The sequence below is a fragment of the Oryx dammah genome, unplaced genomic scaffold (assembly GCF_014754425.2).
Source record: "Oryx dammah isolate SB20612 unplaced genomic scaffold, SCBI_Odam_1.1 HiC_scaffold_18, whole genome shotgun sequence".
NCBI classification, from domain to species: Eukaryota; Metazoa; Chordata; class Mammalia; order Artiodactyla; family Bovidae; genus Oryx; species Oryx dammah.
Window position 1 is genome coordinate 46,829,812 of NW_024070202.1, and position 13,212 is coordinate 46,843,023.

General features: G+C 39.0%; 1 protein-coding gene across 9 annotated transcripts in view; it reads right to left on the reverse strand.

The window, feature by feature from the left end:
- Window positions 1-13,212, reverse strand: part of SRPK2 (SRSF protein kinase 2) — a 241,593-nt gene that overhangs the window by 65,762 nt on the left and 162,619 nt on the right. For all 9 annotated transcript variants that reach the window (XM_040260807.1, XM_040260804.1, XM_040260802.1 and 6 more), the window contains one exon: window positions 12,249-12,400. In XM_040260807.1, the coding sequence (XP_040116741.1) occupies window positions 12,249-12,400 (152 nt within the window). The remainder of the gene's footprint in view (window positions 1-12,248; window positions 12,401-13,212) is intronic.

Sequence of the window (13,212 nt, forward strand, 5' to 3'; positions counted from 1 at the left end):
AGATTAACAGCTGTACCTTCAGAGCTCCCCAATCTGCCCCACGTCAAGGGCAACAGAACCCTTTAGTTGCTCTCCTGCCTGCCTGACTGCTCTGTTCTGCCACTTGTTCTTTCTCCTCTTGGCCCCACAGAATCTCTCAAAGGCTTCTCTCTGAACAGCCTATCTGCATCTTTTTTATTCATTTAATACTCCTTATACCATTTGTTTCCCTATCAAATCTATAAAATTTGTGTAAGGTTCGGAACCATTCACAAGAGCACCCTCACGCCTGACAGAACCACAGGGTCGAGGGGTCCCAAAGATCACCCTCACTACTGGCACCAGGGGCAGGTTTGGAGGGCCCCAACACCATGCTCAGCTCCAGGAATTAACAGTATGTGGCAAGAACTCACCAAAGACACTGAGGGCAGCTATACTTGCGGTTACAACTTATTGCAGCAGAAGGGTTACAAATCAATGTCAGTCGAGGAAAGAGACACCTAGGGCAGAATCAAGGCGGGTCTCCAATTCAGAGCTTCTGCGTGTCTTCTCCCACTGTGCAGTGTCAGTGTTGGCGACATGGGACAATGTACACATGCTATTGCCAACCCGGGAATGTCACCCAAGTCTCAGGGTCTGGAAGTTTCATTAGGGACCTGCTATGCAGACACTACGGAGAAGGCGATGGCACCCCACTCCAGCACTCTTGCCTGGCAAATCCCATGGACGGAGGAGCCTGGTGGGCTGCAGTCCATAGGGTCGCTAGGAGTCAGGCACGAGTGAGCGACTTTACTTTCACTTTTCACTTCTACGCATTGGAGAAGGAAATGGCAACCCGCTCCAGTGTTCTTGCCTGGAGAATCCCAGGGACGGGGGAGCCTGGTGGGCTGCCGTCTATGGGGTCACACAGAGTTGGACACAACTGAAGTGACTTAGTAGCATGCAGACATTATGGAAACTATTGGACATTGCTGCCCTCTATGTCCAATAGTTTATGAATGATAAAGATGCTATCTCTGTAATGCTCTGCTTTTATCTTCTCTTTTATATACCTTTTCTCTCTCCAAATCAAGTAACGTAAGATTTTAAATTAATCATCCTTAAGTATATACAGCACTTTCCTGGTCAAAATCTGCAATGGTTCCTCACTGCTAAGTGTTTTTTCTGCAAACATTTTTTTTTTCTACCTACAAAGAAATATATGCTCAATTCAGAAAACAAACAAAAGACAAAGAAGCTAGACAGAGAAGGAGAGAAATCCTACAATCTAGATATACAATTTCCTAATATTTGACAAATGTATATGCCCTAATTAATACAAAGAACAGTTCTCTAAAATTTCACAGTTTCCTGATAGAGTCTCCAATTTACGGTCTTTGCCAACTACATACATTTCTATTATCCTAATCTGAAGCTGGTTGTTTCATTTTTTATGAAATCCAATTTCTAATTGTTTTAACCTTAACACTTCTTGCATTCTCTCTACAAAATCTCCCCCTACTTCAAGGTTGTGAAGACACCTACTATTTTTCTTTGTAAGACTTACGCTTTTCATTTTACTTTTAAATTCATGGGATTCATCATAACCTAATAAAGAGATATATTTTTTTAAAATCTACACATTTACTGTAAGATCAGAAACAAGATAAGGATGTCCAGTCCTACTGCTTTTATTCAATTTTGTGTGTGGAACAATGAAGCAAAGAAAGAAACATAATGAATGCTAAGGAAAAGAAAACTGTCTGTGCTGAAATGATAAATGACTGTGCAGAAAATACAAAAAATCTGCCCACAGAACACCAATAGAATTAGCAAACAAATTCAGCAGTTACAGGACACATGTTCAATGACTCAATTACATTTTACACACCATCAAAAAGCAATTTATAATAACAACAGCATTCCAAAAAAGAGAGAAAGGCAAAAATTAAATATGCACAAGACCTCCACGTTGAAAACTTAAAAAAAATCTCTGAGAGAAATTAAAGACATAAATAAACATGTTGCCAAGACTATGACCCCAGAATCATATCCCAGTCCCTCCTCCAAATAGAAACCAATTACTATTTTTTTTTCCTTTTTAAAAATATTTTTCTAGAAATCAATTATTCTTATATAAGTTTCAGGGGGAAGCAGCAAAGAGGAAAAAAACTGGTGAGAATCAACAAGGCTCAAGAAGACAGAAGGTCTGGCTTCCAGGAGGCCATAGGCCTCATTATACACTCATTGTAATACATTAGCATGCTAAATGACACAACCCTCAGGGCCTTGACAGTTGGTGATTGCCATGATAACCAGAAAAGTGATTTAAACTGCCAGGAGGGCACAACTCAGGGACTCTCTACCTCTCAGTCTGCCCATGTGTCTATTCATACATACTGTACTCTTTTCCTCCTAAGAAATACTTGACTTGCCTCACTACTTTCCATCTTTGTGGAAATTCTTCCACATAAAGCTGAAAAGCCAGAGTCCTTGTCACTGACCATTAATCTAGTGTCTAGGATTTGGTGTGCTCAACACTGAGACCCAGTCTCAATCTCTGACTGGGAAACCAAGCCGCTGCAGGCACAGGCCGCACAAGATCAAAAGTGTCTTCCTGAGTCTTTTGGCCCTTTTCAGCTCAAAATAAACCACATGCCAAAAAAAGACTTTAGGGGTGGTAAGTTATGCTCTTCTACAATAGATAAGAAGATTCAATGCTATTAAAGACAGACATCTAAATTAACTGTATAAGCTGAGGCTGAAATTATACATAAATGCAAAGGAACTAGTTAAGTCAAAACCTATTCTAGAAAAGAAGCACAAAGTTGGAGGGCATCCACTACCCAGTTCAAGACTTACTATATAAAGCTACACAAATCAAGGCAGCACAGAGTTAAGAGCACGAACAGACCAAAAGTGGAATGGAACAGAAAGGAGTCCATAAATAGACCCTAATACATATGGTAAACTTATTTACAAAGGCACCAGGCAATTCCATAGGGAGAAAGAAAAGTGTTTTTTCAACAGACGGTACTACAACAACTAGACATAAAAGTATAGAAAGAAGCCTCCACACTAACCTCATACCTACTGCTGACATTTTGGTATAGCTATATCATCCTTAAACACATTTTTAAGAGAGGTGATCACACTACAAGAGTTCTTTTTTTTTGGTCCAGCAGCTTGTGGGATCTCATTTCCTAACCAGGGATTAACCTGCACCCTCGGCACTGAAAACACCAGAGAAATGCCCACCCTCAACAAAAAAGTTCAATTACTCTTAACTGGAAAGGCCCCCCCTTTTCATTTTCTATGAAGTCTTGTCTTTTACCTCTAATCAAATACAACCTCATTCCTTTAAAATCCTCACAAATTTCCCTTTTTCCTCCTCTTATAATTAACCACACAAAAAAATACAAAGAAAGGCACTTCAGTAGTTTCTTAGTCTGGTCCATTCAATCACTCCACATTCACCACAGATTGTTTTCCCTCTGTATTATTCATGGAACGGGAGCCTAGACAGACTCTTCCGTGAAGGAGCTTGTATTCTACTAGTGAAGTCTATAAGGCCTTGAACTCCTAGAAAACACAGGCTGCTTCTCATTCACCCTTCCAATCGCTGTAGTAAAATACAATACATACAGGAAAGCCTCAGAGAATTCCCTTGTTATCCAGCTAAAGCTTAGGGACCAATCAATAGCCACATCATTAGTGATTCACAGCAGCAACAGGCCTGACAGTGCTGGAATCACCTCAATCTGCGCAAAAGGAATATAATGAAGCCTCATGTAAAAAATTCAAGGGCATATTACCTTCCTCATATAGATACGCAGAATCTCTTCTCAAGGCTTCAAGCAAGCCAAATTAAGCCAAGTAATTTTTAAAAACACAGACTACCATGGTGAATTCAGTATGTATGCAGCGTTAGTGGTTTTAAGGAAAAGGAACCGTGAATGAATAAAGTTTATTTTTTACTTTCAAAAAGAACGGCAAGTAAAGACTACATTTTTGGATGGACCTGGACTTACCAAGTGAAGTAAATCACACAGAGCAAGAAAAATATCCTATGATGTCGCTTATATAGGGAATCTTAAAAAAGATTAACTTACTTACAAAACTGAAATGGACTCACAGACTTAGAAAATGAACTTATAGTTATGGAGGAGAAGGGTGAAGGCTTGGGATAGACTGAGAGTTTGCTATTGACAAGTATACACTGCTATGTTTAAAACAATCAACAAGGACCTACTGCAAAAAATAAATAAAAATGACTACACTTCTGCACAGTTGCAGTCTGGAAAACTTAAGGTGCAGCCTTATAGTATCAATTTTAGGAGCTTTATTTGGTGCATTTAACATAACTGACAATTGCCAAATCTACTTCACCTGTGTAAGTGAAAAATATAGACTGTTAACCTGTTGGCCCTATGAAATTCTGCACTTGGTATTTAGTATAGACTCTACCTTCATCACTTCTGTCAGGATGTTCTGCCTTAACACTCAGTGGCATTCTTTTTCCTCTTCTGCTCATTATGGTTTAATTCTGAGGACCATATGAGGGTAGAATATATTAAAAATTACCCAAATGTTAAAATGTTATTTTTTGTATCATTTATAATCTTGTCACTGTCCACTTAACCAAGGTTGGTTAGAGTTCAGTGAAAATTATCTTCCAGAGTAGTTTTTTTTTTTAAACTGGCATGAGAGGCTAACTTTACTACAATTAGTATATGTGGTGCATAATTTCATACAAATGAGGTGTGCCAACAGTGTGATAATTTAGATGTATTTAAACATAAAAAAGAAGAATGCACAAACTTGCTGCATTAGATTACTGCTGCTTCTAGAACCCAGTTTCCTTTACTGATTTCAAAACAAAAGAAAAAATAATAATAAAGTTGTGCCTGAAAAAAAATAGACTACACTTTCAATAAAATATTTCAGCTAAATGACACCATTTCTAAGTCAACTTGTGTAATGAATGTTGCTTTTTTTCCTTAAAAAACAAGCAAACCTTAAAGCTATAAAATAGTCATAAATCACAGATTGTGCAGAGAGAAGACCAATATGAACTTGTAACCAACATTAAATTTTGAGAATTACTAACATTCAACCAGGCTAAACTGTTCACAAATGGACAGTAAACACACATGGTAAGGGCAGTTTGTATATAAGGAAGCCAGTCCACATTTTTAGCAGGCAACTATTCATATTGTTAACCCTATGTTTGGAAGAAGATATTCCAAGATCCCTACTAAAGCTTTCTGGGGCACCGTGATGATTTTAAGACAATTTAGAGCAGAAATGAAGGATCTGTACTCTGATTTGTGTGTCCTCCATGGCACGTCAACCTCCTCACTCTGACACGCCATCTCAGACACAGAGCTAACACCAGTACTCTCTTGCCCTTAGTTGAAGCTTAACACTAGACAATTTCTTCATCCAACCAAAAACACTTACTGCACAGTAGATGGTTCAAATGCAGTGGGATTAACAAAACATACTGCTCCTGACTATAGGAAATCATTCAGATTGAGGAGAAAGAGATCAGAAACACAAAAATAAATGTATAATCACACCTCAAGAGGGCTAAGGGGGATGGGGTGGGGTGGGCACTACTCTGGGTGATCAAGGGTCCTAAATAAGATGTGTCAGGGATTTGAAGAAGGCATAAGCAAACGACATGTTTTAGTACCAAGTCAGGCCACAACTATGTTGAAACCAATGTCTCCAGAAATAATGTTAAGTGACAAACTGCATAACGAATGTGCCAACTTAATCTAAAAATGATTTAGGAGAGCTACAAAACAGGATCTCTGAGGAAGTCAGTCGGTGCAGGCAGCATGATATATCAAAGCAATGTTCCTTCTTTCACCATTTACTAGTCCTTGGAGTACATGTGTGCTCAGAGTTCTGGGGAAATTTTAGAAGATAATGTAGTTCAAAGCAGTAATTCCCCTTTCACAGTAAATCAGTAACACAGAGTAAAGTGAAGAGAAGGATCACTTCTTGCAGTTATAGCTTTGGAGTTTTAGACAAATGGTAGGTGCCTCATGTAAGCCAACTTCAGCTTCAATGTGCAGAAAAAATCACTAAGTGAACTTGTTAAATACTTAGAGTCCAGATCCTACTCCCAAGGATTCCAACTCAAGATTCAGAGTCCAGCCTAGGAACGTTCTGATGCAGAGGGTACAGGTCACACTCTGAAAACCCACATTAGACTAAAATCTCCCCAGAGGAGGAAGTTTTGCACTGACAAGGAAGCTGTAAGTTAAAAAAAAATAAAATAAACAAAGTGAGCAAGTATTACACAGGGCCTCCTGGAACTGTTTACTTATAAGGTGACTCCATGCCTGACCCGTTACCCTCTGAACTTGGAAGTAAAATCCAGAATAAACTGCACAGCCTGCTGCTACAGTTACTGCCGCAGACAACTGACCAAAGGTAACCAATAAAAAACAAGGAGAGAAAGAAGCAGTGCTGACCATTCTCTTTGCAAGTCCACCACAAGTAAGGCATTTAAGACCACTCAGGGGGCCAGCATGTAAGTACAGATGGTAATACACACAAGAAGAAGATGATTGAACAAAAAAAAGGACTGGCAAAAAGAGAATTCGTATTTCAGAACAATCCTCTCTCTAGGTATCAGGTAACATGCCCTGATACACAGAAGCATTATTTATCTCATTTTATTCCTCATAAAATCGTAGGTGATAGATGCCATGCAATATTTTATTCTACAGACAGATGATATTATAGGAGAGATGAAGAAACTCAAGCCTAGAACAAAGGGACTTGTCCAAGGATACAGAAATAGAGAGCAACAGGGCCAGGTTTTGACCCAAGTTTTGCAGACGCTGAAGTCCATACTCCCCTGGGACTTAAGGACAGGAACATGTTAGCTGTGAAGAAAGGGAAAGAGTCCCAGGCCACAGAGACTGCCAAGCACAATAGAAGGGAGCAATGAATAATGCATTAGCGATATCAGACCTTTAAACAGTGGCTTTTTTGTTAAAACAACGAACATTGCACATGTTCTGAATAAGGAAAGAGCTTTAGCTTTTACCAAGGTAAAGAGGTAAAAAAAAAAGGTAAAAAGTTAAGATACAAGTTGGTTGGTCATAAATGATTCAGAATTGGAGGAACTTAAAAGCTTACTGCAGCAAAAGGTGGGTGGTGGGATTCCAGGTGACTTTCCACACCATGACCCCCAAAATACTTATAACTCCTATAATGAACAAAAACGTCTTTTGTAAAGAGAGATAAAAGATGTGGTGTCTTTTGTTTCTGTTGATGTTTTCTTTTACTTCAGGACTATTAAGAAGTGGCTGGCAGGGCAGAGATTCTCTAAGAATGAAGATGAAGGAAACAAGCGAAGCTGTGAAGTGACAGAAGAGAGAGAAGCCACATACACAGACTAAGCAAAACAGACCCTTAGACTGTGAAGGGCGGCTCTCTCCTTCCATTCTCCCGAACACGTCAGTACACAGTCGCTAGGCAGTGCCAAGCAACAGAGGATGTCCAAGAACAAGCTAGGCAATAAGGAAAGGGCAGACATGCCCAAAAGGGCAGTGACAATGACTGGAGACTCTTACATACAAGGAAGTCGAATAAGTAAATATAATGAGGACAATGACAGCCAAGTCTCTTACTGCAAAAGAAAGAAACTACAGATAGGCTAAGGAGAAAAATGAGCTGAATCTCCCGGTATTAAGAGTGGAAATGAGATAGAATAAACTCATGGATTTTAATACATCTGTAAATAAACACAGAAATACAAATCTAAAGGAAGTGTGCGTCTTTAGCTCTGTGCTAAGGGACTGAGAAGCGGAGACACCCAAAGAGTTAACAGTCTCATTCTAATGCTCGGATCTTCTTTTCTAAATACTGTTATCTCCAGGGCTCCTTGTGGAGAAAGCTGATTCCAGGCCTGGAGTAGGAAAATTACAGGACGAATACATCTTATTTGAAAATAAGAAAGGATTTAAGAATGATAGGGACTTTTCCCATCAAGAGAAAGATAAAGAAGACATGGTGTCTTATATATATATACACACATACACACACAATGGAATACTATACAACCACTAAAATAAATGGAATTTTGCCATTTGTAGAAACATGGACAAACACGGAGGGCGTTATGCTAACTGAAATAAGTCAGAGAGAGAAAGATAAATACTGCAATGATATCACTTATATGAGAAACTTAAAAAATAAACCAGTAAATTAAAAAAAAAAGTGGGGGGAAGCTGGTTCATAGATACAGAGGACAAAGTAATGGTTACAGGCTTGGAGTGGAGGAAGATACACAGCTGCAGGAGTAGGAAGTACAAATTGTTGGATATAAGACAGGTTCAAGGATGTATTGTACAACACAAGGAATAGAGCCAAAATTTTGAAATAACTGTAGACAAAGTATAACCTTTAAAACTGTATAAAATTTTTTAATTAAAAGGTTTACACGAAACTTAAAAAACAACAATAAATGAAACAAGTGACACAGCTTTATAGGTAGTTTACAGAGTGACTTCTAATACATACTGAGTGAAAAAATAATGTATAGAACAAAAAAAGAATGATAGGTACTTTTCAAAAGGACACATAATCAACCTGAAGGGACTTCTAATGGCCAATTTGAGAAAATCTAAGCATCAAAACTTTGAAAGTGAAAGAGGAGAGTGAAAAAGTTGGCTTAAAGCTCAACATTCAGAAAATGAAGATCATGGCCTCTGGTCCCATCACTTCATGGGAAATAGATGGGGAAACAGTGAAAGTGAAGTCGCTCAGTCGTGCCCAACTCTTTGCGACCCCGTGGACTGTCGCCCACCAGGCTCCTCTGTCCATGGGATTCTCCAGGCAAGAATACTCGAGTGGGTTCCCATTTCCTTCTGCAGGGGATCTTCCCGACCCAGGGACTGAACCCAGATCTCCCGCATTGCGGGCAAACGCTTTAACCTCTGAGCCACCAGGGAAGCTCTGGAAACAGTGTCAGACTTTATTTTGGGGGGCTCCAAAATCACTGCAGATGGTGACTACAGCCATGAAATTAAAAGACACTTACTCCTTGGAAGAAAAGTTATGACCAACCTAGACAGTATATTCAAAAGCAGAGACATTACGTTGCCAACTAAGGTCCGTCTAGTCAAGGCTATGGTTTTTCCCGTGGTCCTGTATGGATGTGAGAGTTGGACTGTGAAGAAAGCTAAGTGCCGAAGAATTGATGCTTTTGAACTGTGGTGTTGGAGAAGACTCTTGAGAGTCCCTTGGACTGCAAGGAGATCCAACCAGTCCATTCTGAAGGAGATCAGTCTTGGGTGTTCTCTGGAAGGAATGATGCTAAAGCTGAAACTCCAGTACTTTGGCCACCTCATGTGAAGAGTTGACTCATTGGAAAAGGCTCTGATGCTGGGAGGGATTCGGGGCAGGAGGAGAAGGGGACGACAGAGGATGAGATGGCTGGATGGCATCACAGACTCAATGGACGTGAGTTTGAGTGAACTCCAGGAGATGGTGATGGACAGGGAGGCCTGGCGTGCTGCAAATCATGGGGTCGCAAAGAGTCGGACACGACTGAGTGACTGAACTGAACTATCAAAACAAATAAGCAAAGTAGCTGACTATAACCCACTGAATAAAAAGAAAACCCATGAGTGAATACATTTAAGATACACAAACTCAGAGATAAATGGATGGATGGATGGGAGTGAGGGAGAGATAGGATAGAGGGAAAGGAAGAAGCAAGTAAATTTTCTGACAAAAGATTATTACACAGCTTCAAAGTTACTCTCAACAGACTGCTTATTAACTATGAGGGAGAAAAGAGCAATTTGACAATAGAGCTATCTGGCAGACACCATCCTGAACAAGTGGTTGACATCAATAGTACTGGTATAAATCAAAATCATGTACTATCTGATATGATGCAATGAGAAGAACACGTCTCACAGAACAACACTAATTTGTTATTCCAAATTGAGAAAGACTATACAAAATAATTGGCCCACATCTTCAAAAACGTCAAAGTCATAAAAGCCAAGAAAAAAACTAAAGAACTGTTCCAGATCAAAGGAAGAAGAAAACAAAATATAATGTGATTCTGCAATGGATTGGTTTCACATAAACAACACTACTGGGCAACTGGCAAAACCTGAGTGGGGTCCAAGGACTGAACAGTAGAAGTATCAACATTAACTTCTTGACAGTTGTATAGTGGCTAACACGGGAGAACATACTTGACTGCAGGCAAAATATACTAAAGTACTCATGGGTGATAAAGCACCATGTTGGTAACTGAAACTCATCCACTTCCAGGGAGAAAGTTATTTCTTCTAATGGATGGGGCAGTGTGGGGCGGGGTGAGCCACAGTTCTTCTCCCAGACATTGCCAACCAACTCCATTAGTTCCTTGAAAAGTGTTTATCAGTTATCTTAAACAACTTGTTATGATCTATACCACAAAAGATCCAGGTGTGAGGCAAACAGATCTCATTCCAGTAGGGTGGAGCCTAGTTCTGCAGAGAACAGTTCTTTCACACCAGCCTGATACTTTGGCCTAAGAAGCACAATCTAAAGACAGCTGTCCACATCTCCTCTTCATATAACTTCATTTTCAAACCAAGAAATGCAGATTACAAGAGAGAGGAAGGAAAACATCTTCTTTTCCATATTAGAAGGCACAGACCTTTACCTGTGGGGTCATAATCACTAGTTACATAAATGCTACAGATAAATATTTCATTTTCTAAGGAAAATGCTGATTCTATGTGTAGAAATCTACACCTATGGAAGAATCGTGTTAGACAGGAAGATTCCTTCTTGAAGTTTCATAGCAGAATGATAACTTTCGCTTCCTGGTAATTAAAAAGTACACTATTCTTTAACCAACACACAAATGACCTGCAATCACTAGCTAAACTGATACTAAGATACAAGAGAGACAGAGAGGCTTTAACCTTTATAGCCTAAACAGTGTGTATTTCCTGCCATCTATCCTTAAGCTATATAAAATCTGATTTACATTTCCCATAATTTGTAGCAAATAAATGTCTTGTTAACTGTTCAGAAGCTAAGAATTCAAACTGTGATAATTTTCTGTTTCAGGGAATTAAAGTCCAAGAGAGAAAGGTAAGTAACAAAGAGGCAGCAAATGGACTGCCTTTCCTTTCTACTAGATTCTTGGGATCCAGTCTACACAGAGTATGAGGTCTGGATCAAATTATTTTCAATATTCATCATACAATATGCTTGCCTTTTAGCAGTTTAGCTGTATGCTCTTGGTCTTTACAAAACATAAATACAAGAATACTTTACCTGAATAATTTCTATGCATTCTGTGAAATCACAGCTGAAACATAATCTACTATGTCACATAATGGCAGAACCTACAAAATAGGTTTTTTGTTGAGTACTGTGCCAGGAAAACATCTGTCTCCATAAACAAATGGGCAGATTTTCTCTCCACAGACAAAATACTATGTAACTCAATGGGCTTCCAAAGAAAAGAAGAGCTCCTTGATAGTCTTGGCAGCCAGAAAACTTATATCCAATGTAATGAACAACAGACTGGCTCCCCCAGTAGGAGTCTGGTGGTGGTAGGTGTTCACTCACTCAGTCAGGTCTGACTCTCTGCGATCCCATGGACTGCATAACACTCATTTCCTTCACTCTCTCTCTCGGAGTTTGGCAAACTTATATCCATTGACTTGGTGATGCTATCGAACCATCTCATCCTCTGCCATTCCCTTCTCCTTTTACTCTCAATTTTTCCCAGCACCAAGGTCTTTTCAAATGAGCCAGCTCTTCACATCAGGTGGCCAAAGTACTGGAGCGTCAGCATCAGTCCTTCCAGTAAATATTCAAGATTAATTTCCTTTAGGATTGACTGGTTGGATCTCCTTGCTGTCCCGAGCACTCTCAAGAGTATTCTCCAGCACCACAACTCAAAACCATCAGTTCTTCAGCTCTCAACCTACTTTCTATGTTCTTCTCAGATGGCTTATTTTGTTTTTATATTTAATTATCCTGCTGTATACCATCTTTAATTCTGTCAACAGATTTAAATCTTGAAATTACTCAGTATATGTATGTGCACCTATGTATTTTACCTTCTATCTCTTAAAAAAATTTTCCTTCTGATATCTCTCATATTTTCTGGTATCATTTTATACTAAACAATCCAAAAATTTTTTAACAATATTGACATCAAGTAGTCTGCATCATTAACTCCCTTTGGCCTTACCCCCAACAAATCATGGGGTGGCCCAGGGGGAAGGCAAGCATATCACCTTTGCAGTAGTCTGCGGGGTCCTCCTGCTCCTCATCGTCTGACCCCAGAATCTCCTCCTCTGGCTCTGGAGGGGCAGGGTCTGGCAGAGGCGGCGGTGGTGGTGGAGGCGGCGGTGGAGGAACCAAGGGAGCTTTCTGCTGAGGCTCCGGCCTGAAACAAGAGGAGGGAGAATTCCTATTGACTCAGAAGGAAATCCTGTATTATGAACACACTTCAGAGTTTCTTAACATGGAAAAAAATATAACTTTTCACTCACTAAGAAGAGATGCTGATTAATGTTACTTCATTTTAGGTGAATTCAAGTAAAGTTTCAAATCACAAGAAGAGGCTACCCTTGGCTATCCTATTAGCCGACAAATATTTTTGCACGCACATTTTCACTCAGAGCTTCAATATTTCTTAAGTCTTCATATATTAATATCATGAATTATAAGTGAAATAAGGCAATCAGTCCCCCATGACACATAAGCTTATTAGTTAGAACACATTTTCAGAGATTAGAAAAAAGAGGACAACAATCCTGGACATTAAAAAAAAAAAAAACAGTTTATTATCCATCATTTTTAAATCAAAATTTATTTACCCATTGACACCATAGAAATGTGGTTAGGATTCTTGGATAACTCATAAAAGCCAACTAATGTTTACTGTAACTAATACATAGATATTTTCATGAAACAATTCAATTATCTATCAACCTTACTTATCAAGACAAATTAAACAAAGAAAACATGTGAATGTAGTCTAATACAATTCATACATTAATGCAAAGTTTCCATGGGTCATTTCTGATTGCCACATAAAGCTAAATATTTAGTATACTCTTTTACAAAAGATAGGAAAACCTATAACACTAAAAAGAAGCAAAAAAATTAAGAGGTTACAGATGTAAACCTTTCAAATATCTAGAATACCTCAAGAATATATTAAATTTGCTCAAAAATAAGGCATTCATAATGCAA